This window comes from Capra hircus, chromosome 2, assembly GCF_001704415.2.
Source record: "Capra hircus breed San Clemente chromosome 2, ASM170441v1, whole genome shotgun sequence".
Classification (NCBI taxonomy): domain Eukaryota; kingdom Metazoa; phylum Chordata; class Mammalia; order Artiodactyla; family Bovidae; genus Capra; species Capra hircus.
In genome coordinates, this window is record NC_030809.1 from 3,384,638 (window position 1) to 3,411,564 (window position 26,927).

General features: G+C 47.0%; 1 protein-coding gene across 2 annotated transcripts; it reads right to left on the reverse strand.

Annotated features, from left to right (window-relative positions):
* On the reverse strand, positions 2,036–13,109 carry LOC102168673 (group IID secretory phospholipase A2). 2 transcript variants are annotated; one of them, XM_018054948.1, is made up of 4 exons: positions 13,043–13,109; positions 9,528–9,672; positions 7,666–7,772; positions 2,036–2,743 (listed from the first exon to the last, which is right to left on the reverse strand). In XM_018054948.1, exons 1-4 carry the CDS (start codon positions 13,080–13,082, stop codon positions 2,595–2,597), a joined length of 441 nt encoding a protein of 146 aa, XP_017910437.1. In that variant the 5' UTR covers positions 13,083–13,109; the 3' UTR covers positions 2,036–2,594. The 2 variants fall into 2 exon arrangements, with proteins under 2 accessions (XP_017910437.1, XP_017910447.1); XM_018054958.1 differs by lacking the exon at positions 7,666–7,772 and having other exon boundaries at positions 2,602–2,743.

Consider the following 26,927-nt stretch of genomic DNA (forward strand, 5'->3'; position numbering starts at 1 on the left):
CATCTTGTTTCTTATTTCCATCTAACTTCACACACAAGGAAACCCAGCTTCTTCATATAAGCTCATAAGGCTGATCGGTGGTATAATGACTTTTTTTTTTTTTGGCTGCACTGCACTTATGACCAACCTAGATAGCATATTAAAAACCAGAGACGTTACTTTGCCAACAAAGGTCCATCTCATCAAGGCTATGGTTTTTCCAGTGGTCATGTATGGATGTGAGAGTTGGACTATAAAGAAAACTGAGAGCCGAAGAACTGATGCTTTTGAACTGTGTTGTTGGAGAAGACTCTTGAGAGTCCCTTGGACTGCAAGGAGATCCAACCAGTCCATCCTAAAGGAAATTAATGTTGAATATTCATGAGAATGACTGATGTTGAAGCCGAAACTCCAATACTTTGGCCACCTCATGCGAAGAGCTGACTCATTGGAAAAGACCCTGATGCTGGGAAAGATTGAAGGGGGGAGAAGGGGATGACAGAGGATGAGATGGTCGGATGGCATCACCAGCTGTATGGACATGAGTTTGAGTAAGCTCCGGGAGTTGGTGATGGACAGGGAGGCCTGGCGTGCTGCAGTCCATGGGGTCGCAAAGAATCGGACACGACTGAGCAAATGAACTGAACTGAACTGCACAGCTTTTGGGATCTTAGTTCTCCAAACAGGGATTGAACCTGGGCCCTTGGCAGTGAAGGTGCAGAATTCTAGCCACTGGACTGCCAATAAAGTCCTTGGAATCTGAACCCAGCACCCATAGTTCTTAGCCTCTACTATGTTCTCTGGCATGAGCCACTGAGCTTCACACGGAAGGAAAACCACTCGGTCAGCTCTTTCACAGATGTGTGTCACAGACCAGTGGGTGTGGGTGGCTCCAGGTGACCCGGCCATGTAGCTAATCATATATGAATGACCGGTTGGGACTTCTTGTAAGAATAGATTCACCATCTATCCATTCATCCGATGAAGGCAGACTCCCTGACTGTCAAGCCTGAGATGAGAATTCTTGGGCAAGGGAATGATGTATTGAGGAAGTGCCCTTAGGGGGAAACCTGTAGGAGAAAGAGGAGAACAGGGTAGGCCAGGGCACAGATCAAGACATCTAGCCAGAACCCAGGAGGAGCTCTGGGGCACACCACGTGTGCCTGGATCAGGCGGGGAGAGGGCGGTTATGCCCTCCACGGTATCATTCTCCCAACTCACTGGTTTGAGGTGGGCGAGGAGGGGTGCGTGGTGGGCATGGCAGCGCCCAGCAGCCTGGGGGCATCCTCAAGAGAAGGAGGCCGAAGTGCGCACTTGGCAGCTGACCCCTGGGTTGGGGACCTGGGCCAAGAGGGGATCTGGGTGGGGCCTGAACACCACCTGCCCCCACCTCCATCTCTCCTCTGGGGGCTCCTTTGATTCCAAAGCATTGACTGCGCGCCTATCACCTGGGGGAGCAGAGGAAACAGAGATGAGAGAGACGCGGACTCCACCCTCCTGGAGCTCCAGTCTGCTCAGTGTGGTCCAGACAATCACATACCACACAAGTGGGAGCTCGGCAAGGTGAAGACCTGTAAAGTGCTGCGGGAGCTTGAGGGTGGGAGTGAGCCCTTGGAACTGGAGAGGAATCGGCCAGGGAAGACTTCTGTAGGAAGCGGTCCTTGGACCCCGAGGAGCCTAGGGTGGGCTGAGCTACCTGGGAGACAGCAGGCCAGTGGAGCATCGCTGCAGAAGTCCAAGTTGAGCAAAGGCCTGGCAGTCAGAGAGGAAAGAGTGCCCGGAAGTCCCATGGCCTGCAGACCAGGTGCCTGGAGCCCAGGGAGCTTGGTCTAGTCCTTGCCTCGAAAAGTATTTCCTGAACCCCTTCTGGGTTCGGAGTACTGCTTTGGGCACCAGAGCTGCAATGAGTCCAAGACAGGCATTAGCCAAGTCTGCGAGAGTCCCTAAGGCTCCAAGGGAGAGGGACACAGTGCCAGGCAGTAACAGGTCCCAGACACCCCGCCTGCCGCCCCCTGACCCATCCTGGATGGTGCAGGGCCTTGGGGTTGTGGGTTTCATTTTCATTATTTATTTTTAATTGGAGGATAATTGCTTTATGATATTGCATTGGTTTCTGCCACACATCAGCATGAACCAGCCATAGGAACACGTGTGTCCTGTGATGACTGGAGGGGTGAGATGGAGTGGGAGGCAGGACTTAGGGCCTTGGGGTTTGAACAAGCAGAGTCCCATTGACAGAAAGATCCGTATTGCCTTTTACAGAGGCCACTCTGGCAGCTGCTTGGATGGTGTTTCAGGGGCAGGGAGAGCCTGGAGGGGCCTGGTGAGTGGTCATGAAGTAAGAACCTGCCCCACCCCGCCTGAGACCCTGCCACCCATGCCAAAACACACACTCCCCCTGGCAGCTCCCTGGCCTTGGTTTTCCCTAAAATCTCAATCCACCCTCAGAGGAGACAGCTGGGGAGATTCAGAAGGTCCAAGAGGCAAGTGGGAGCTAGGGGCGAGGCCAAGCCCTGTCCTCTTCCCAGGAGTGCTTTAAAGGCACCAGGCTGGGTCAGGGCTGTGTCCAGTGGTCCTGGGGGTCTTCCTCAGAGCTCAAGATGCAGGGGGACAGGCTAGAGGGTGCGGCACTTGGGGATCTCGCCCTCGCATCTGGACAGATGACGCAGGTGACTCTTGTAGGTGTTCAGGTTCCGCTGGAGGCAGAAAGCCAACGTCTTGTCACAGGCGCACAGCTGTTGCTCACACCAGCTCCCCTTGGTGGCTGCGACGGGGTGGAGGAGGGCACTTAAGTGGTCTGCCCCTTCCCGTGGTAGGGTGGGTAGCCCCCCTGGAGGGGAGCCGCTGAAGGCAGCTCAGCCCTTGTCCAGCCTTTGGTGCCCCTCCCAGCTCCCTGGACTCTGGCTCTGTGCCCTCGGGCAGGGGTGTGACCTCCCTGTGTGCCATTGCTGCTGTGTTCATTCACCCGTTCAGTAAACAGCTGAGCACCTGTCCCTCGACAGTCCCGGGGGGAGAGGAGAACAGAACGGATGCCCGAGCTCACACTCCCCGGGATGGGGGGCAGTGTCGGAGAAGTGTGTGGTCGTTGGTGTTTGGTCGCTCAGTCGTGTCTGACTCTCTGTGACCCCATGGATGGCAGTGTGCCAGGCCTCCCTGCCCTTCACAGAAGTGAGTGCAACCATGCTTACCTGGGAGTCAGGCACGAGGCAGGGGTTCTGAGCTGGTAACCAATGGGACTGACTGAATGTCAAAAGCCATTTGAGCTGAGATCAGAAGAGTGAGCTGTTGCTCCTACTCTGGAAAGCCAGGGTGGAGGAGAGGGGCCGTTCCTGGCAGAAGGAACAGCATGTGCAAAGACTCTGATGAAAGATGGACATGGTGCTTCAGTTTCACCATCTGTCAAATGGGGATAAGAGAGCCGGACCTACTGTATAGCATGGGGAACTCTGCTCAGTATTTTGTAATAATCTGTAAGGGATAAGAATCTGAAAAAGAATATGTATACACACACACATACACATACACACACACACATATATATTCAGATTAAAATAAGAAGGCAAAGCCTTTAGCACATAGTAAATGATGAATAAATCTTGGCCATATCAGCTGTTGCCACTAAGTTCTCAGTTAACAGGGACAGCTGGTGAGCCCATTCACCTTCCAGCCCCGGAACTTGCCGCATTTCTCCATGCGTGGACCCTGGGGCTTGGTGTCCTGGGTTACAGCCCAGACTACTCATTTGTAGCTGTGTGACCCTGAGCAAACTGTTCACTCTAGTTTCAGTTTTCTTGTCAGTAAAATGGAGATCAGGGCTTCCCAGGTGGCTCAGAATTTGCCTGCCAAGCAGGAGACATGGGTTCAAGTCCTGGGTCAGGAAAATCCCGCAAGGAAGGAAATGGCAACATGCTCCAGTATTTTTGCCTGGGAAATCCCATGGACAGAGGAGACAGATGGGTCAAACTTCATGGGGTTGCAAAGAGTAAGATGCGACATAGTGACCACGAACAACAAGAAGAAAATGATCACCAGGGTGGGGCTGCCTCCTGTCTGGGCTGCTCTAAGAACCCATGATGATGAAAAAATGAACAGTAACCTCAGTAATTCAATGAAACCAAGCCATGACCGCAGGGCCACCCAAGACGGATGCGTCATGGTGGAGAGGTCTGACAGAATGTGGTCCCTAGAGAAGGAAATGGCAAACCACTTCAGTATTCTTGCCTTGAGAACCCCATGAACAGTATTAAAAGGCAAAAAATAGGACACTGAAAGGGGAACTCCCCAGGTCAGAAGGTGCCCAATATGCTACTGGAGATCAGTGGAGAAATAACTTCAGAAAGAATGAAGGGATGAGGCAAAGCAAAAACCACACCCATTTGTGGATGGGGCTGGTGATAAAAGCAAGGTCTGATGCTATAAAGAGCAATATTGCATAGGAACCTGGAATGTTAGGCCCATGAATCAAGGCAAATTGGAAGTGGTCAAACAGGAGATGGCAAGAGTGAACGTTGACATTCTAGGAATCAGCAAACTAAGATGGACTGGAATGGGTGAATTTAACTCAGATGACCATTACATCTACTACTGTGGGCAGGAATCCCTCAGAAGAAATGGAGTAGCCATCATGGTCAGCAAAAGAGTCTGAAATGCAGTACTTGGATGCAATCTCAAAAATGAGAGAATGATCTCTGTTCGTTTCCAAGGGAAATCATGCAATATCATGGTAATCCAAGTCTACGCCCTGACCAGTAACACTGAAGAAGCTGAGGTTGAACAGTTCTATGAAGACCTACAAGACCTTCTAGAACAAAAATTGAGAAAAGATTTCCTTTCATTAAAGGGATTGAATGCAAAAGTAGGAAGTCAAGAAACACCTGGAGTAACAGGCAAATTTGGCCTTGGAGTACAGAATGAAGCAGGGCAAAGACTAATAGAATTCTGCCAAGAGAACGCACTGGTCACAGCAAACACCCTCTTCCCAACAACACAAGAGAAGACTCTACACGTGGACATCACCAGATGGTCAACACTGAAATCAGATTGATTATATTCTTTGCAGCCAAAGATGGATAAGCTCTGTACAGTCAGCAAAAACAAGACTGGGAGCTGACTGTGGCTCAGGTCTTGAACTCCTTAGGGACAAATTCAGACTGAAATTGAAGAAAGTGGGGAAAACCACTAGACCATTCAGGTATGAGCTTAATCAAATCCCTTATGACTATACAGTGGAAGTGAGAAATAGATTTAAGGGACTAGATCTGATAGACAGAGTGCCTGATGAACTATGGAATGAGGTTCGTGGCCCTGTACAGGAGACAGGGATCAAGGCCATCCCCAAGAAAAAGAAATGCAAAAAAAGCAAAATGGCTGTCTGAGGAGGGCTTACAAATAGCTGTGAAAAGAAGGGAAGCAAAAAGCAAAGGAGAAAAGGAAAGATATACCCATTTGAAAGCAGAGTTCCAAAGAATAGCAAGGAGAGGTAAGAAAGCCTTCCTCAGCAATCAATGCAAAGAAATACAGGAAAAGAATAGAATGAGAAAAACTAGAGATCTCTTCAAGAAAATTAGAGATACCAAGGGAAACTTTCATGTAAAGATGGGCTCAATAAAGGACAGAAATGGTATGGACCTAACAGAAGCAGAAGATATTAAGAAGAGGTGGCAAGAATACACAGAAGAACTGTACAAAAAAGATCTTCATGACCCAAATAATCACGATAGTGTGATCACTCACCTAGAGCCAGACATCGTGGAATGTGAAGACAAATGGGCCTTAGGAAGCATCACTATAAAAAAAGCTAGTGGAGGTGATGGAATTCCAGTTGAGCTGTTTCAAATCCTGAAAGTTGATTCTTTGAAAGTGCTTCCCTCAATATGCCAGCAAATCTGGAAAACTCAGCAGTGGCCACAGGACTGGAAAAGGTCAGTTTTCATTCTAGTCCCAAAGAAAGGCAATGCCAAAGAATGTTCAAACTACCGCACAATTGCACTCCTCTCACACACTAGTAATGTATTGCTCAAAATTCTCCAAGCCAGGCTTCAGAAATACATGAGCCGTGAACTTCCACATGTTCAAGCTTGTTTTTGAAAAGGCAGAGGAACCAAAGATCAAATAGCCAACATCCACTGGATCATGGAAAAAGCAAGAGAGTTCCAGAAAAACATCTATTTCTGCTTTATTGACTATGCCAATGCCTTTGACTGTGTGGATCACAATAAACTGTGGAAAATTCTGAAAGAGCTGGCAATACCAGACCCCCTGACTTGCCTTTTGAGAAACCTGTATGCAGGTCAGGAAGCAACAGTTAGAACTGGACATGGAACAACAGACTGGTTCCAAATAGGAAAAGGAGTATGTCAAGGCTGTATATTATCACCCTGCTTATTTAAGTTATATGCAGAGAACATCATGAGAAACGCTGGGCTGGAGGAAGCACAAGCTGGAATCAAGATTGCCAGGAGAATTATCAATAGCCTCAGATATGCAGATGATACCACCCTTATGGCAGAAAGTGAAGAAGAATGAAAGAACCTCTTGATGAAAGTGAAAGAGGAGAGTGAAAAAGTTGGCTTAAAGCTCAATATTCAGAAAACCAAAATATTGGCATCCGGTCCCATCACTTCATGGGAAATAGATGGGAAAACAGTGGAAACAGTGTCAGACTTTATTTTTTGGTGCTCTAAAATTACTGCAGATGGTGATTGCAGCCATGAAATTAAAAGACACTTACTCCTTAAAAGAAGAGTTATGACCAACTAGACAGCATATTGAAAACCAGAGATATTACTTTGCCAAAAGGTCCATCTATCAAAGTTACGATTTTTCCAGTGGTCATGTATGGATGTGAGAATTGGACTCTAAGGAAAACTGAACACTGAAGAATTGATGGTTTTGAACTGTGGTGTTGGAGAAGACGCTTGAGAGTCCCTTGGACCGCAAGGCAATCCAACCAGTCCATCCTAAAGGAAATCAGTCCTGAATATTCATTGGAAGGACTGATGCTGAAGCTGACACTCCAAACTTTGGCCACGTGATGCGAAGAACTGATTCATTGAAAAATATCCTGATGGTGGGAAAGATTGAGGGCAGGAGGAGAAGGGGACAACAGAGGATGAGATGGTTGGATGGCATCACCGACTCAATAGACATGGGTTTGGGTGAACTCTGGGAGTTGGTGATGGACAGGGAGGCCTGGTGTGCTTGGTTAATGGGGTCACAAAGAGTCGGACATGACTGAGGGACTGAACTGAAATGAACCTTGGTAGCCTGAGTGATTATTCAAGGATGCATCTGCAGGGCACCTATGTCTCCTCTTATTTTAGTTTTTGAATTAACTTTATGGAGTAGAATACTGTTATCACCCTGAGTTTCCAGAAGAGGATCTTGATGTTCAGAGAAGTTCAGCAAAGTATTCAAGGTCACGCAGCTGGTCAGTGGTGGGTCTGGGATCTAAGCTGAGGTCTGGCATCCTTCCACATCCTAAAGGGGTCAAATTCTCTATGGGACCTCTCCGTCCTCCTGCCCCTATTGCTGCTTCTCCTTCACAGCCCAGATATTGCCAGTGGACATATGAGAAAAACAGAGAGGCTGAGCAGCTAGTGCTTTGTCACACAGCATACAAAAGCAATGCGTGCTCTAGCTCCTTTGCTCAGCCTCCTACTCCAACCCTGAGGCCCAGGCACTCACAACACTGGACTTTCCCTCGGAAAAAGGTGTAGTCATAGTGGTCATAGCGGTAGTCACAGTCGTGAAGTGTCAGGTTACCATAGCAGCAGTCGTGTTCGTGGCAGCACCTGGCAGGAGAGGACAGGAGGAGGATGAGTCCTTGGCTGGCTTGAGTCTCAGGTTGCCCCTGCCCCAGAGCAGAAACTGCGTGTCTGCCTCGGAAGTCAAGGCCTGCAGGGTCTAGTCTTCTTTCCAGCTAGAAGTTCTCGAGTACTTCCTGTGTACCAGGTGGTGGTTTAGTCTCTAAGTCGTGTCTGATTCTTGCGACCCCATGGACTGTAGCCTGCCAGGCTGCTCTGTCCATGTGACTCTCCAGGCAAGAATACTGGAGTGGCTTGCCATTTCCTTCTCCAGGGGATCTTCCTGACCCAGGGATCGAACCCAGGTCTCCTGCACTGCAGGCAGATTCTTTACCGTCTGAGCTATGAAGGAAGATTCCCTCCTGTGTACCAGGCACCTGCTCTACCTAGGAATTCTCTCTTAATCCTTTTGGCCGCTCCAGGATAGAGGTACTAGCATTATCCTCATTTCACAAATGAGGAAACTGAGGCTCTGGGCGGTCAGGCCACTGGCCCAGGATCATACAGCCTGTATGTGGTGGGTGAGGGTGCTGACCTCGGGCCAGGCTGGCTCTCATCCCTCCTCTGGCAGATCCCTGGTTGCTATGAAAACCAAGTGAGACCATGGCAAAAAGAAGTGGGACTTTGAAAAAAAACAACAACAACGTTCAATGGCAATGGGAAGTGTTTGTGGCTCTTCTAACTAGTTTGGGGTGGACAGTGCAAGGCAGACTTCAGAAACTCTGGGGAACCCTCCAGAAGGGCTGAGGCTGGATCAGAGCTCAGCAGAGTTCCTAGCAGGGAAGAACATGAGACCGTTCAGGTAAGAACTAAATTAAATCCTTTATGATTATACAGTGGAGGTGATTATAATTAATAGATTCAAGGGATTAGATCTGATAGACAGAGTGCCTTGAAGAAAAACTATGGACTGAGGTTTGGAACATTGTCCAGGAGGTGGTAACCAAAATCATCCCAAAGAAAAAGATACCTAAGAAAGTAAAATAGTTGTCTGAGAATACCTTAGAAATAGCTGAGAAAAGAAGAGACGCGAAAGACAGAAGAGAAAGGGAAAGAGATATCCAAATCAATGCAGAGTTCCAGAGAAGAGCAAGGAGAGATAAGAAAGCCTTCCTCATTGATCAATGCAAAGATATAGAGGGAGACAGTAGAATGGGAAGGACTAGAGATCTCGTCAACAAAACTGGAGCTACCAGGGGGATATTTCATGCACAGTAAAGGACAGAAATGGTATAGACCTAACAAGTGGAAGAGATTAAGAAGACGTGGCAAGAATACAGAGAAGAACTATACAAAAAAGGACTTAATAACCTGGATAACCACCATAGTGTGGTCTTTCACCAACAGCCAGACATCCTGTTGGGTGAAGTCAAGTAGGCCTTAGGAAGCATTACTAGGAAGAAAGTTGTTGGAAGTGATGGAATTCCAGTTGAGCTCTTTCAAATCCTAGAAGATGATGCTGTAAAAGTGCTACACTCAATAAGCCAGAGAAATTTGGAAAACAGCAGTGGCCGCAGGACTGAAAAAGTCAGGTTCCATTCTGATCCCAAAGAAAGGCAATGCCAAAGAATGTTCAAACTACTGTACAACTGGGCTCATTTCACGTGCTGGCAAGGTAATGCCCAAACTCCAGGCTAGACTTCAACAGCACATGGTACCAGATGAATAAATGGGTGGAGAGGACACAGGAGAGGAGAGAGGAGGGTCCCTGGGTAGAGACAGAGCACAGTTGGGAGGAATTACCAGTCTGTGGCATCTCTGGGTTGGCCTTGGCCACCAATTCCGCAGTAGCAGCCGTAGGACGAATAGAAGAAGATGGGGGTCTTCCCCGTCACTTGTTTGACCATCTTGTTCAGGTCCAGCATGTCGCCCTCAGCTGGAGCCACACCTGCCAAGGAGCCCAGCCACAGGGAGAGGATGTGAATCTCAGGGGAGTCCAGTGGGCTGCAGGCCTGGCACCTCTGCTCTGCCTGGGCCAAAACAGTGACCTTGGATAATAAAGTAACCACAAACGCTGTGGCTATTGGAAGCATAATGAGAATTGGTAACTGATTACCAAGGATCTTTTCATGTAGAGACCCATTGACTCCTCCCTTTCCATGAGATATTCTGTTTTAAAACAATCCTTTTATTTTGGTTTATTCTTGATGTAGAGAAAAGTTGCCAGGATCATACAAAGAGGTCTCATACACCTCCCCATTCAGTATCCTCTCATCATGGTGTATGTATGAAAACTAAGAAACCAGTATCGGAACCATAAATGCTGTTTTTAATCTCCATTTTAGGGATGAGCACACTGAGCTTCAGTAACTTGCTCCAGGTCATAGTAGCTGGTAACCAGAGGAGCAGGACGCTAACCCAGGGCAGCCTGGCTCTGCTCTCTGTCTCTGGGTTCACATTCGATAGTAGGAAGACACTCCCCCCACCACCCCCAACTCCCACCACAGCCCATAGAGAATCCACACATTAAACAGTATGCGTGGGGCTTTCCTGGTGGCTCAGTGGTAAAGAATCTGCCCGCCAGTGCAGGAGACACAGGTTCAGTCCCTGGTCCAGGAAGTTCCTGCGTGCCGAGGAGCAGCTAAGCCCATGCGCCACAGCTATCATGCCAGGAGCCACAACTACAGAGCCCACGTGCCGCAACTACTGAAACCCACGTCCCCTAGAACTTTCCCTCCACAACAAGAGAGTCCCCGTGCTGAGAAGCCCATACACCGCTAACAGAGAGAAACCTCGCCCAGCAACGGAGACCCAGCACAGCCAGCAATAAAATAAAATAAATAGAATCATTTAAAAAACCCTCTTTAAAAAAATATGCATTGCTCTTCTGGAAAGCAGCGTGATTTAGAAATCAGTGTTTTTCATGAATATTTTTCACTTCAGTCATAATATCTGCTGGTGAGAATTGATCATAAGGGGAATTCACTTTGTTGGGAGAGAGGGATGCATTATATTCAGTGAGGAGAAATAAAATATATTAAGCCAATGAATTCACAGAAGAATTTGGGAGAAAGAGACGAGATGTGAAGGGGACTGGATGTACCTGTGTGCAACCTCGGGGATGACTCAGGAACACAGATGGAGCCCAGAATCGCAGAGAGACTGGGCTGGGGAGGCCCCTTCGAGTGATCCCAGTTGTGGAGGCTCCCCCCACCCTCACCCTCAAGTAGACGGTGTTATAATGGAAGCTCTACACTCAAATAAAGTGAGTAGTAACCAGGGGAGAGCCCTACACTAGGGAAAGCTGGGTCTGGGATGAACTCATGCAGTGGGTAGGGGTGCCATCAGAAGCAGGGTGCTTGCCTTGTGAAGAAAGGGATAGTTACTCAGTGGTGCCTGACTCTTTGCAACCCCACGGACGGTAGCCTGCCTGGCTCCTCTGTCCATGGGATTCTCCAGGCAAGGATCCGGGAGTGGACAGCCATTCTGTTCTCCAGGGGATCTGCCCGACCCAGGGATGGAATCTGGATCCACTTCAGGCAGATTCTTTACTGTCTGAGCCACCAGGGCTGCAGCTAAACGTCAGCTGGTAGAGGCCGGGACTTGCAGGTAGGTCGTGTCCCCGGTGTGTGGAAGCCCACGCTGCCACTCTTGTTTGCTCGGTGGCTCTAGCTGTACAGATGCTACAGAGAAACCTTAATTGTGACTCTGCTGAGGAATGACCTCAAGCCCCCTGGAACCCCAGATTTGGTGATAAGGCCCTAGAAACAGACCACGGCCGAGAGTTAATGTCCTCCCAATAGGCCAGCCAGGGATCTGAATTCGGAATCTCACCTCTTTGCTGAACTTCCATCTACTTGTGCACCCCAAGTTTAGACCTTTCTATTTCAGCTTAGAAGTAGACACACAACTTCACACCTGAATTCTGCAGCTGTTCCTCGCCAAGCAAACAAATTCAGGTTTGATTTGGTGTGTTTTCAGTGGTCTTATTTCTTCCAGTTTTACAGTGAGGTCAACCCAGCCCTGGGGAATCGAGGAGCTCAACTGGTGGTCAAGAGGGCTTCGGGACACTGACTTAGCTTAACAGTGATTCCTGCCTCGGTTGCTTTTTCCATCCTCAGCTGTCGCTGAGAGGGATGGCGCCCCTTCTCCCAAGGGTTAGCGACAGCAGCAGGGACAACATCACCACTAACTCAGGCATGCGCTTTGTGTTAAGTGACTGCTCGCTAACTGTTCCTCACCCTTGCTAGGGGTTTTGTACATATTTTCTCATTAGAGCCCTTCTAACAACCCAGTGAAGAGGATGTTATTGTGCCCACTTTACAGATGAGGTATAGAGGGGTAGGGGGACTTGGCCAAGGTCATAGCACCGGAAGCTGATGGGCCAGCATCTGAATGCAGGTTAATCTGTGTATTTCATCTCTACACCATATTGCCTCTTTGCATCTGAGAGATGAATTTCTGCAGTTGATTACAGCTTTCCTAGTGGTTTTCACTGTAACCCTGGTGGTGCGCTCCTCTCGGGAATCTGGGAGTCCCAAAATAGCATAAAGCACGTTAAAAACGAAATGCAAGTGCTTTCTCAGATCACATATTCTGAGATGGATCAACAAGTAAACACTCCAGTTTGCTAGCACCCAGATATGCAACATTTGATCTGTTAAAGATCAGGTGGAAACTTCACCATTTCCCAGTGGACAACAGAACCCCCAGGGTCAAGGGAGCTGAAGGGTTCTGAAAAGATGGTGGTTTATCGCTAAGTCATGTTCAACTCCTCGACCCCACGGACTCTAGCCTGCTAGGCTCCGCTGTCCGCGGGATTTCCCAGGCAAGGATACTGGAGTGGATTGCCATTTTCTTCTCCAGGGGATCTTGCCAACCCAGGGAGGGAACCTGGGTCTCTTGCACTGCAGGTGGATTCTTTACTGACTGAGCCACCAGGAAAGGCCCCTGAAAGTGTGGAGAGGTGTGCATATGTGAGAGATCACTATTATCTGGTCAGAGGGATGCAAGAGAGCAGATCCATTTCCATAGTTTGTGTCTGAAGTACCACAGACGTCAGTTCAGCTGGAGCCCAGTTTGTGAACGTCTAGTTTCCCGCCTCTGCCTGCCACCCAGCTTGGCCACCCACAGCCCTCTGGCTGAAGCCACTGTTCCAAGGGATTGAGCCACTGATGACTCCTGCAGGGGGCCGAATAGTGGGGGACTGGGAGACCGGGTCAGGGACGATCAACACAGCAGCTCAGTTTAGGAAAGAGGTACAGGGCACCCCAGCCTCCCTCCCCGCCTCCCCGGCTGTGGGTGCTGTCCCCACTCACCAGCAAAGACCAGCAGCATGCAGAGCAGGGAGAGGCCCATGACCCCAGCACAGAGCAGTGGAGGCAGCGTCTGGAAGGCCCCTTGCGAGCCAGCAGCCCCTTATATCAGATGGCCCTGCCTGCTGAGCTCACTCCCCCCTCCCAGCTTCAGCCCTGCCGGAGGTCACCCAGGCGCTTTGTGTTTCCTCTTTTCTGGCAATGCAGATTTTTATTATTCCTGTTTTTAATAGCTTTTAAAAATGGTTTTGATTGCATGATTGACATAGAAGATTTGGAGAGCTTGAACAACTAGAAGCAATTTAAAATCCTTTGTGAATCCATTCATCACCATTAATTTTTTCAATGAAATTGACATACAACTGTGTCAATTTAAGGGGACAATATATTGATTTGATACATTTATATATCATGATCTGAGTGTTAGTGCAGCAATAATTAGCATTTCTATCACGTCATGTAATTACAATTTCTCTTTGTGGTTGGAATAATGAAGATCCAGTCTCTTGGCAAGTTTGGTGATTATAACACAACATTGTTGTCAATATTCACTATACTGTGTAGGACCTATTTACTACCTGTTGCAAGTGTGTATACTTATACAATATTTGTCTTAGCTCTCCCCCTCCCGCACTTCCTCGTAACCACCATTCTACTCTCTATTTTAAGATGTTTGTACACACACACACACACATATGAACGATGTCTTCTTTACGCACTCATCCTTTGATGGGCACTTAAGTTGTTCCATCATTACCATCTTGGTGTCAATGTTGTCCTGGTTCTATTACTCTCTGTATATATCTTTCCACACTTTTCCCTGACCAAATTAGGTAAACACTACAGGTCATACTTTGTAGTCTGTCTTTTCATTTACTAAAATAACCTAAACATATTTGTATGTTGTTAAACCATCTCCTGCAGATAATTTTGAAAGGTAGCCTTGTATGCCATTCATTTAAAGAATCCCCTATTGTTGGGCATATGGGTTATTTCCAATATCATACTATTCTAGACTACACAGCAGGACAGTGAAAGAAGTCTTTGAGATGAAACCTCGTCCCTGCCCAGGATTGTTTCTACAGGGTGTGCTCCCGAAGTGGGCTTGCCGAGTCAAAGCACACATACAACTTGAAGGCAACTGACATGTGTTGACTACTTGCCCTGCAGAAGGTCCTCCGCAGTTTAAGGTGGGACTCCTAATGAGGAGAATGGCCTGGACCCAGCCCAGCTAGGGTGGAGGTGCTGATGGCAAGACATGCTTGGCATTACAAATGGATAGTCTGCTACAATGCTCTACCAGTAACCTTCTGAGGTTTGCTGGAGAGCCCACGAGAGCAGAAACTGGGCTTCTTCGGTGCCTGTCAGACCGCTGTTCAAGAGCATAGAGCACAGGCTGACCTCTTTGCTGCCAGCTGACTGGTCTACACAGAAGAAGCCAAGTCACTGCTGGGCGATCTCCCTCTCCCTCTTCTCTGTCTCTTTAAAATCTAGTTTTCCTTTATTCCTAGACTCAGTCATTAACTGATCATCTCATAATGGAAAAGCCATCTGCATGCAGAATACTCAGCAGCACACACATGAAATCTCTCTGGCATCCTCTTGGGTGCCTCCCCTAGGCGTGCTCTGTAGTCACATGCTCCTTACCTCTTTGCTGTTACCAATGTGGGACCTTCCTGTGCTCTCTTCTAGGTCTGTGGTTACCCTTCTGAGCCCCAGCTTCCCCCTGAGTTCATCTCAATTGGGCAGAAGCAAAAGTAGCCAGGACTTCTGCTGATTCCAGAAGTCTTTGCCCTAGTGGGAGAGAAGACTTGATAGATGCTGCCAAAAGTCTTCAAAATCTGCTGTCCCAGACATCCCCAGAGGTCCCAGGGCACAGTTCAAAGGGAACGCATTCACACTCTGGCTTCTTCTCCTACCAGCTTGGGACCCTGGGCAAATCACTTGACCTCAAGAGCCTTGCTTTCCTCATTTGCAGAACATGGACAATGTGGAGGCAACCGGCCCTCTCTCCTCTGATGGCCGTGGGGTTTAGAGACCACATACACACAACACTCTGCACACAACACACCTGCAATAAAATGTCATTATGGTGACCGCCACACCGGTTATGTAGCATCACAGGGAGACGAAGAGGCTGGGAGGTGGGACCCAAGCCCAGGCTGCCTCCCTGGCATTCCAGCTGCTGCACCCGGAGAAAGCAGCTCAGCTCCACCTCTTCCATTTTCTCATGCGTGAAACAGGGTGGTGAGAGTGTTATGGAACCAAACCTGAGTCCGCTTGCCCAGAAAAGCCAGTCTACTGCCTTCCGGTCACAGTGAAGTAAAGAGCATCGTTGACTGCAGGGCACCAAGCAAGCAGTCCAGACAGCTAATGCTCAGTTCAGTTCAGTTCAGTCGTCCAGTTGTGTCCGACTCTTTCTCAAAAGGCCTGAAGTCCCATGGTGGCTTTCAGGGAAAGGCTTTAAAGACAGGATGAGGGGGAGGGGGTTGGGGGTGTGTGGTCAGCCTGTGGGCATTCTTCTGATTGGTTGGTGGTAAGAGAATTAAGGGATCAATATCGTCAACCTTCTGGTTCAAATCGTCTGGAGTCTATGTGCTTGTGACAGCTTACATACAGTTACCTCCTTCCACATGGTGGAGTCTGTGAAGCAGTTCATATGACTGGCTCAGAACAGCCTTTAAGGAGGAACTAAATGTCCTCGAGTTTGTTTAATGGCTAAACTATTATTTTTGTCTTGCTTGACTGTTTCCTTTTGGCTTTGCATTTTTCTCACTTTTCTGATTAAATGTACTCTTTGGCACTTGGGGAAGATCTAGGAGGTTAAAGTTTTTTATAGAGAGAGGCAGGTGGAAGACCCATGTGGGGGCAGGTCTGTCCTGGGAAAGCACCATAGGGTCCAGCTTGGTTACCATAGCACCTGCTTCATAGACTTGTGGGAATTAAATGAGGTGATATGGAGACAGAGCTCAGTCAGTAGCCAGAAACCAACAACTGTGAGCTTCGGTGACTCCCACCACTATCATCTTCATCTGCACCTTTGCTGCTTAAAATGAACAGAATAAATAGCTATCCTTTTCTTTTACATTGTCTAAGTGGTCCACTGAAGAAGGGAATGGCAAACCACTTCAGTATTCTTGTCTTGACAACCTCATGAACAGTATGAAAAGGCAAAATGATAGGATATTGAAAGAGGAACTCCCCAGGTCGGTAAGTGCCCAATATGCTACTGGAGATCAGTGGAGAAATAACTCCAGAAAGAATGAAGGGATGGAGCCAAAGCAAAAACAATACCCAGTTGCGGATGTGACTGTTGATAGAAGCAAGGTCCGATGCTGTAAAGAGCAATATTGCATAGGAACCTGGAATGTTAGGTCCATGAATCAAGGCAACTTGGAAGCGGACAAACAGGAGATGGCAAGAGTGATGTCAACATTCTAGGAATCAGCGAACTAAAATGGACTGGAATGGGTGAATTTAACTCAGATGACCATTATATCTACTACTGTGGGCAGGAATCCCTTAGAAGAAATTTAGTAGCCATCATGGTCAACAAAAGGGTCCGAAATGCAGTACTTGGATGCAACCTCAAAAACGACAGAATGATCTCTGTTCATTTCCAAGGGAAACCATTCAATATCACAGTAATCCAAGCCTATGGCCCAACCAGTAATGCTGAAAAAGCTGAAGTTGAACAGTTCTATGAAGACCTACAAGACCTTTTATAACTAACACCCCAAAAGATGTCCTTTTTTTTTATAGAAGAGTCGGACACGACTGAGCGACTGAACTGGACTGAACTGAACTGAACTGAGAATGCAAAAGTAGGAAGTCAAGAAACACCTGGAGAAACAGGCAAATTTGGCCTTGGAGTACGGAATGAAGCAGGGCAAAGGCTAATAGAGTTTTGCCAAGAGAACGCACTGGTCATAGCCAACACTCTCTTCCAACAACACAAGAGAAGACTCTACACATGGACATCCCCAGATGGTCAATACCGATATCAGATTGATTACATTCTTTGCAGCCAAAGATGGAGAAGCTCTATACAGTCAGCAAAAACAAAACCGGGAGCTGACTGTGGCTCAGATCAGGAACCCCTTATTGCCAAATTCAGACTCAAATTGAAGAAAGTAGGGGAAACCACTTAACCATTCAGGTATGACCTCAATCAAATCCCTTATGACTATACAGTGGAAGTGAGAAATAGATTTAAGGGCCTAGATCTGATAGACAGAGTGCCTGATGAACTATGGAATGAGGTTCGTGACATTGTACAGGAGACAGGGATCAAGACCATCCCCATGGAAAAGAAATGCAAAAAAGCAAAATGGCTGTCTGGGAAAGACTTACAAATAGCTGTGAAAAGAAGAGAAGCAAAAAGCAAAGGAGAAAAGGAAAGATATAAGCATTTGAAAGCAGAGTTCCAAAGAATAGCAAGGAGAGATAGGAAAGCCTTCCTCAGCAATCAAGGCAAAGAAATAGAGGAAAAGAACAGAATGGGAAAGACTAGAGATCTCTTCAAGAAAATTAGAGATACCAAGGGAACATTTCATGCAAAGATGGGCTCGATAAAGGATAGAAATGGTATGGACCTAACAGAAGCAGAAGATATTAAGAGGTGGCAAGAATATGCAGAAAAACTGTACAAAAAAGAGCTTCACGATGCAGATAATCACGACGGTGTGATCACTCACCTAGAGCCAGACACCCTGGAATGTGAAGTCAAGTGGGCCTTAGAAAGCATCACTATGAACATAGCTAGTGGAGGTGATGGAATTCCAGCGGAGCTATTTCAAATCCTGAAAGACGATGCTGTGAAAGTGCTTCCCTCAATATGCCAGCAAATCTGGAAAACTCAGCAGTGGTCACGGGACTGGAAAAGGTCAGTTTTCATTCCAATCCCAAAGAAAGGCAATGCCAAAGAATGCTCAAAGCTACCGCACAATTGCACTTATCTCACATGCTAGTAAAGTAATGCACAAAATTCTCCAAGCCAGGCTTCAGCAATACGGGAACCATGAAATTCCAGATGTTCAAGCTGGTTTTAGAAAAGGCAGAGGAGCCAGAGATCAAATTGCCAACATCCGCTGGATCATGGAAAAGGCAAGAGAGTTCCAGAAAAACATCTATTTCTGCTTTATTGACTATGCCAAAGTCTTTGACTGTGTGGATCACAATAAACTGTGGAAAATTCTGAAAGAGATGGGAATACCAGACCACCTGACCTACCTCTTGAGAAACCTATATGCAGGTCAGGAAGCAACAGTTAGAACTGGACATGGAACAACAGACTGGTTCCAAATAGGAAAAGGAGTACGTCAAGGCTGTATATCGTCACCCTGTTAATTTAACTTATATGCAGAGTACATCATGAGAAACGCTGGGCTGGAAGGAGCACAAGCTGGAATCAAGACTGCCGGGAGAAATATCAATAACCTCAGATATGCAGATGACCCCACCCTTATGGTAGAAAATGAAGAGGAACTAAAAAGCCTCTTGATGAAACTGAAAGAGGAGAGTGACAAAGTTGGCTTAAAGCTCAACATTCAGAAAACGAAGATCATGGCATCCGTCCCCATCACTTCATGGGAAATAGATGGGCAAACAGTGGAAACAGTGTCATACTTTATTTTGGGGGGCTCCAAAATCACTGCAGATGGTGATTGCAGCCATGAAGACTGCAATCACCTACTCCTTAAAGGACGCCGACTCCTTGGAAGGAAAGTTATGAGCAACCTAGATAGCATATTCAAAAGCAGAGACATTACTTTGCCAACAAGAGTCCGTCTAGTCAATGCTATGGTTTTTCCAGTGGTCATGTATGGATGTGAGAGTTGGATTGTGAAGAAAGCTGAGCGCCAAAGAATTGATGTTTTTGAACTGTGGTGTTGGAGAAGACTCTTGAGAGTCCCTTGGACTGCAAGGAGGTCCAAACAGTCCATTCTGAAGGAGATCAGTCCTGGGTGTTCATTGGAAGGACTGATGCTACTGCTGAAACTCCAATACTTTGGCGACCTCATGCGAAGAGTTGACTCATTGGAAAAGACCCTGATGATGGGAGGGATTAGGGGCAGGAGGAGAAGGGGACGACAGAGAATGAGATGGCTGGATGGTATCGCCGACTCGATGGACATGAGTTTGAGCGAACTCCAGGAGTTGGTGATGGACAGGGAGGCCTGGCGTGCTGCAATTCATGGGGTCACAAAGAGGCGGACATGACCGAGCGACTGAACTGAACTGAAATCTGCATTAATCCTATCCACTCCGTCACCTCAGTGTTTTTAATTCTCTCTAGAAATTTGATCTAGTTTTTTTTTTTTTTTAATATCTTCTATGTTTCTAATTGGCTTCCCTGGTGGCTCAGACAGTAGAGTCTGCCGGCAGTACAGGAGACCCAGGTTCGCTCCTTGGGTCAGGAAGATCCAGTGGAGAAGGAAATGGCCACCCACTCCAGTATTCTTACCTGGAAAATCCCATGGACAGAGGAGCCTGGCAGGCTGCAGTCCATGGGGTCGCAAAGAGTCAGACACGACTCAGCGACTTCCCTTTCTTTTTCTGTTTCTAATTAACAGGCTCAAGCTTTCCTTTATTTTCTTAAATATGTAGAACATAGGTGTAAGACTGTCGTAATATGTTTATATACTAATCCTATCATTTTGGTTCCTAGGTCTGTTTCTATGGATTTTTTTTCATTATGACTTTTAGGTCACCATTGCTCAACATTATAGAAACACTCTGGGGACTTCCCTGATGGTCCAGTGGTCAGGACTCTGAGCTTCCATTGCATGGGGTGCTGGTTCGATCCCTGTTTGGGGAACTAAGGTCCCCCATGCTATGTGGCCAAAGAAAAGAAGAGAAAAGACTATGATAATAATAAATCTTTGTCTATTTCAAAAGAGAAGTTTCTTTAAAATAAATTTCCAGAAGTGAAATTGCTGAATCAGAAGATAGAAAGGTTCTTAGAGTTCTTCCTTTCTCTGAAATTGGTTGAAATTTAGAAACTCCCTAGCTTTTGGTTCCATCAGTTCAGTTCAATTCAGTTCAGTTGCTCAGTCGTGTCCGACTCTTTGCGACCCCATGAATCACAGCACGCCAGGCCTCCCTGTCCATCACCAGCTCCGGGAGTTCACTCAGACTCACACCCATCGAGTCAGTGATGCCATCCAGCCATCTCATCCTCTGTCGTCCCCTTCTCCTCCTGCCCCCAATCCCTCCCAGCATCAAAGTCTTTTCCAATGAGTCAACTCTTCACATGAGGTGGCCAAAGTACTGGAGTTTCAGCTTTAGCATCATTCCTTCCAAAGAAATCCCATGGTTGATCTCCTTTAGAATGGACTGGTTGGATCTCCTTGCAGTCCAAGGGACTCTCAAGAGTCTTCTCCAACACCACAGTTCAAAAGCATCAATTCTTCAGTGCTCAGCCTTCTTCACAGTCCAACTCTCACATCCATACATGACTACATGAAAAACCATGGCCTTGACTAGACGGACCTTAGTTGGCAAAGTAATGTCTCTGCTTTTGAATATGCTATCTAGGTTGATCATAACTTTTCTTCCAAGGAGTAAGTATCTTTTAATTTCATGGCTGCAGTCACCATCTGCAGTGATTTTGGAGCCCCAAAAAATAAAGTCTGACACTGTTTCCACTGTTTCCCCATCTATTTGCCATGAAGTGATGTGACTGGATGCCATGATCTTCGTTTTCTGAATGTTGAGCTTTAACCCAACTTTTTCACTCTCCTCTTTCAGTTTCATCAAGAGGCTTTTTAGTTCCTCTTCACTTTCTGCCATAAGGGTGGTGTCATCTGCATATCTGAGGTTATTGATATTTCTCCCGGCACTCTTGATTTCAGCTTGTGTTTCTTCCAGTCCAACGTTTCTCATGATGTACTCTGCATATAAGTTAAATAAGCAGGGTGACAATATACAGCCTTGACGTACTCCTTTTCCTATTTGGCTCCATCAGCAGCATATAATAGATAGAACTGATCATTTCCTGAACCTTTCCAGCAAATCTGAGTTTTCACTTCCTTGGAAACAGTGGGGATACACTTGGTGATACTATTTTCCATGATCCATAGAGATCTCCAGGTGGAGGATGGGAGGAAGCTGGAGAGGGCTTAGACCCTGAAGTGCAAATTCTATGGAGAATAGTTACCATCGACTGGGGCCCAGCACGGTTAGGAACCTGCCCAGAGTCACACAGCAGCAGGTGAGTGGCAGAATTTGGGTCAGAATACAGGTCAGCCAGAGCTGCCCCTGCTACATGCTGGCCACTGTTCTAAGTGGTTCACACAGAGTAAGTGCAAATCCCCGAATCCCCGAATCCCCATGATACAGATGAGTCATTGTACCCAGGGGCTACTTTCTTAGCCAGCATAGATGGAGGTGGAAATGAGAAGAGCTGGCCGAGCTTGGAGCCTGCTGCCCCCAACCTCACTGCAGAGAAGGTGAACCCCCATCTCCTAAGAGACACCCCCTTTCAGCCAGTGACCAGAGTCCTTTGCTTGACTCATGTGCTAAGTCGCTTCAGTTGTGTCCAACTCCTTGCACCCCTATGGACTGTAACCTGCCAGGCTCCTCTGTCATCCCTTCCCATAAAGTCTCATTTACTGAAATGGCCTCACTGCCTGGATTCCATCTGGGATGAAACCTGCCAGAGGTGGCTAGATGCAGCTCAGAATTATTATTATTAATGCAGAAGGTCTGCAGGGGAAGAGGAAACTGAAAGAGGCTGGGCTTACCAAGAGATGCTCACACTAATCGAAGAAAAGCAGAGAAAGTCGATACTATATGACATCACTTATATGTGGAATCTTAAAAAAATGATACGAATGAATTCATTTACAAAATCAAAACAGATTCGCAGACTAAGCGGAAAGATGGGGGAGTGCCAGGGTCCAGCCCTGGGGGATCCAGGGTGATTTGAAGGGGAGACGGATAGGCGAGGAAAAGTTATGTATTTAGAAATATAAGATTAGATTAGGAAGAAATAGTATAGTAGGAAACTTAGGTGGAGAAAAAGAGGCTGAATAACTTGGTTTACGGGGAAAACCAATAAAACCTCGAGACAAGAGGTTTGCACCATCTATGTTAGGCCACCGATGCCCACTTGAGTATCGAAGGGTGCCCCGCCTTAGGCTCCCTTTCACGCGGATCTTAGCAGCCAGGGCAAGTGAGTAGGCGTGGTGAGCCTCCCCGCTCCAGATGGGAATTCAGCCGAAAAAGGGGAGAAAAGAACGACATGGGGAAGACTAGCATCGGTGCAAGACTCCAAAAACTTTATCTTTCAAAGTCAGCTTATATACCCCAAGCTGTACATAAAGAAATAATGGAATGTGCAGAGTTATGCAGGGGCAGCAGTCCTGACCCTCATTGAGACCAGGCTTTCTTTTTGCATACCCTCCTGTATACAAAAGGTCTCAGGTGGTTTACATTATCTTCTGGCCAAGAGGCCTGTTAACATTTTTATGGCTCTCTTCCTGGATAATTGTCTATCAACCAGAAAACTCCTTTTCCCTAGAAGTGTTTTTCCTTTACTCTGCATCACCCTCAAAGTACTAAATAAAGTTACATTCCTGTAGAACAAAGGTGCAGTGGGTTATAACAAAGAAAGTACTTAACTCAAAGATCTAATGTTGCTAATACCAGGTCTACTACCTGTTTTTCTATATACCAACTATATCTACAAATAAAAGATGTGAAAATTTGGCAGCAAGTATTGGCTCAACAAATGAAACCTTTAATCAGTCCTATTCTAAAGATTTTGACTCCTCGGAAGCCCCTACATTCCTAGGATGTTTTAAGCTTCCTGTGCCTCCCGCGGTGGGGAGGCCTCAAACAATGACATGCACAGCTGTACACGAGTTCTGCAGGCAGGCTAGAAAGCCATCAGAGGGGTTTTTGGATTGAAACACCCTTTCAAATGCAGAAGACTAAAGCCTTGAGTTGACTTTTTCCAGAGTGTGTCAAAAGAGTGGAAAAGTAGAGCACAAAGGCTGGCAGACTTGGGTTTTTTGGGGTACATGCTCATGAAATACCAGGGGGAAGCCCTGAGATTTGACTCGCCTTGCCCATCAGATCTCTGCCACAAGCCCTTGTCACGGGTAGGATTCCTCATGCAGGCTCCCGGCAAGGGAGGGATAAATTAGGAGTTCAGGATTAACAAACACACTACTGTATATAAAATGATCAACAAGGACTTACTGTACAACACAGGGAATTCTACTCCATATTGTCTGATAACCTGTGTGAGAAAAGGATCTGATGGAGAACAGATATATGCATATGTAGAACTGAGTCTCTTTGCTGCATCTCTGAAACTAACACAACATGATAAATCAACTACACTCCATACAAAGTAAAAATTAAATAAAAAATATAAAGAGAAAAATAGGGTAAAAAATATATATACCTATGGCTGATTCCTGTTGAAATTTGACGGAAAACAACTAAATTCTGTAAGCAATTATCCTTCATTAAAAATATAAATTAAAAACATAAAGAAAGAAACTGGGCTTTCGTGGGGTCTTCTGCGCTTCATCTCTGATACGCTCTGCTAAGCGAGGAGGAGGGAGAGATTTGAAGTCCCTTTGTGGGAGACTGACCCACTTTTCTGCAGCTGCACCAAAACAGAAGTAAAGCAAGTGAGTTAAATGACCAGAAACCACTCAAATGTCTGTCTGCTGCAGAATGGTAAACTGTGTAATTATACCACACCAACAAACCACAGCTATACATAGCAACACGGAAAAATCTCACAAACATTATGCTGAACACAAAAGAGCACAGGTTGTAAGAGAGATTTATGTGAACTTCCAGACAGTCAAGCTAATCTGTGCTTTTAGAAGTCAGGACAGTGGCTACCCATTGAAGGGCATGGTGACTGGAGGGGTTACTAAGAGGGCTTCAGGGATGCTACTGATGGCCCTTCTCTTCTGGTATTGGTGACATTGGTATGTTCATATTCTGAAAATTCTTCCAGCTGTTCAGTTTTGATTTGTATATTCTGGTGTATCTTTTATAAATCCATAAATGTGAGTAATAACAACGATAATGAAGATCGTGAGAGTGAAAGCAAGTGGACTCAGATTTTGGTAGGAAGCACTTGAGATATCCTTCTAGATGATCAGATATCCTTCTGGATGATCAGATCATCCTTCTAGATAATCCAATATCCTTCTAGCTGATCAGATGTCTTTATAGGGTACCCAGTATCCTTCTAGGTCATCCAATATCCTTCTAAATGGTCCAGTGTCCTTCTGTGTGTGTGTGTGTGTGTGTGTGTGTGTGTGCTAGGTCACTTCAGTCATGTCTGAGTCTTTGTGACCCCATGGACTGTAGCCTGTCAGCTCCTCTGTTCATGGGATTTTCTAGACAAAACTACTAGAGTGGGTTACCATGTCCTTCAACAGGGGATCCAACCCTGAACCAAGGATAGAGCCAACGTCTTCTGTGTCCCGAGTCATCCAATGTGTTTGTAGATGGTAAGATATCCTACTAAATTATGAACAACAACTGAAGCTGTGCAGTGAAAACAAACTTCTACTCTGACATCAGGCAAATCCGGCTGCAAATTCTAGCTTGCTTATGGCATTAATTACATTACTTCGTCTCTCTGAACCTTAAGTTTCCCATCTGAAACTGGGACCGACATGCAGTCTTTGAGGCTTGTTGTCATGATTACGAGTAGAATGGTTGGCACGCAGGTGATAGTACATGCATGGCACCTGGTGACCCCTCTCCCCAGGAGAAAAGAGTTTAAAGTTCTGAGCTCCCCTTTCACCTCAGGCCCAGAGGCTCTTGCTTGTAAATGACAGAGTTGGTCATAGACCAGGGAATTTCCACTTTGTCCTCTCAGACAAGTGGCCACAGAATGTGATTTCAGAATCACTCAGAAACCGCCTTCCCAGCAACTTCAACATTGCCATTGCTTGAAGGTTCTTCTTGTTTTCAGACTTGGCCTGAGTCCCTGTGACCTTCCTCAAGGTCACATTACCCTGGGAAGCAGCAGAGCCTGGGTGTTCAGAAGGAGGCTTGGGGGTTAAATAGCCCAGATGTGGATCCTGACCCCCATTTGTGTTTTCTCATCTGTTAAATGGGGTGAAGGAACATGAGACCACCCAGCTATTGGAGTTCTTGTGAGATTTCTGAGATATGGGGCTTGTACCTAGACAGCATATTAAAAAGCAGAGACATTACTTTGTCAACAGAGGTCCGTCTAGTCAAAGCAATGGTTTTTCTAGTAGTCATGTATGGATGTGAGAGTTGGACTATAAGAAAGCTGAGCGCCAAACAATTGATGCTTTTGAACTGTGGTGTTGGAGAAGATTCTTGAGAGTCCCTTGGACTGCAGGGAGATCCAACAAGTCCATCCTAAAGGAGATCAATCCTGGGTGTTCACTGGAAGGACTGATGTTGAAGTTGAACCTCCAATACTTTGGCCACCTGATACAAAGAGCTGACTCATTGGAAAAGACCCTGATGCTGGGAAAGATTGAGGGCAGGAGGAGAAGGGGACGACAGAGGATGAGATGGCTGGATGGCATCATCGACTCTATAGACATGAGTTTGAGTGAAATCCGGGAGTTTGTGATGCACAGGGAGGCCTGGCGCACTGTGGTCATGGGGTCGCAAAAATTCGGACATGACTGAGCGCCTGAAATGAACTGAACTGAACACAGTAAGTGTTCAGTAATGGTAGCTGATGTTGCTGTTTTTAGTACTATCTTGTGGGAGGCAAAGACCACATGTCCAAGAAATCTCAGAGGAACCCAGCAAGTGATTGATTCAGCGGGCATTTTGTAAGCACCTACTATATGCCCCAGCCCCAAGGCAGACCCAGTACACTGTGTGGGGTGCAGACAGGAAGCAGTGAGACACGTCCCCAGCTGCCAGGGGGCTAGAGTGCCCCTGGGGTGACCAGGCGCCTTTGGCTGGTTGGACCCTGAGCTGTCACCCCACTGTGCCCTGTCGGGTGGGTGTGGGCTGGATCCTTCCATTAATTTGCCCAAGCTGATTTGCGTGGAAGTGGGCTGATCTGCCTGAGGAGTCAAGAATGGAGGGATGACTGTGGACCCCAAGATATCTGTCTCGTGGCTTTGTCCCGGAGCACTGTGGACAGAGCACTCAGGCACAGGCTCCAGGAAGCTCCAGGTCCAGGCTCTGGTCACTGAGAGGGACCCTGCAGCGCACAGGGGACAAAACGGTGCCAACTCGGTGCAGGACAGGGCTGGGGGCACGCCCTGCCTCTGTGCACAGCACGGAGTGGCTCTGACACTGGAAGGGCGGGAGACCCCACTGGGCATCTGCAGTCCCACAGCTTCCGGGTGCTGAGACCTCCAGGCGCAGCAGCGGAGGTGGGGTAAGGGAGCAGCGCAGAAGACTGTGAGAGGCCTGGGAGTCCCAAGTCTGCTCTGGAGACCCCCAGACATAACAGCAAGACTTTATGTTGTGAGGATTTAGGAAGGAGCTGACTTATGTGGACCAGACAAGAGACCAGAGGCATTTCTGGCTGTTGGTATGATTCTCCCAGGGGCCCACAACCTCTTGAGCCCGGGTGGAAGGGTACTCCTGAGAGATACACCATTATCAAGGCTTTGCCTTTTTCACTTTTAATTGTAATTTATTGCAGTATATTTGCTTTACAATGTTGTGTGAGCTTCTACTGCACAGCAAAGTGAAGGAGCCACACACCTGTGTATATCCCTACCCTTGTGGGCTTCCTTCCCATTCAGGTTACCCCAGAGCCTTAACTGGAGTTCACTGCGCCATGCAGTATGTCTAGTTTATGCCATTGTTGTCCAGTTGCTAGGTCATGTCTGACTCTCTGTGACCTCAAAGACTGTGGCCCGCCAGGCTCTTCTGTCCATAGCATTTCCCAGAC

What these genes read in the sequence shown, in the direction of transcription:
- LOC102168673 (XM_018054948.1), bottom strand. Translation starts at nt 13,082, where the DNA reads ATGGGCCTCTCCCTGCTCTGCATGCTGCTGGTCTTTGCTG. An exon ending in CATGCTGCTGGTCTTTGCTG is followed by an intron (nt 9,673 to 13,042) that starts GTGAGTGGGGAC and finishes GCTCCTTGGCAG; the next exon opens with GTGTGGCTCCAGCTGAGGGC. An exon ending in CCCAGAGATGCCACAGACTG is followed by an intron (nt 7,773 to 9,527) that starts GTAATTCCTCCC and finishes CTCTCCTGCCAG; the next exon opens with GTGCTGCCACGAACACGACT.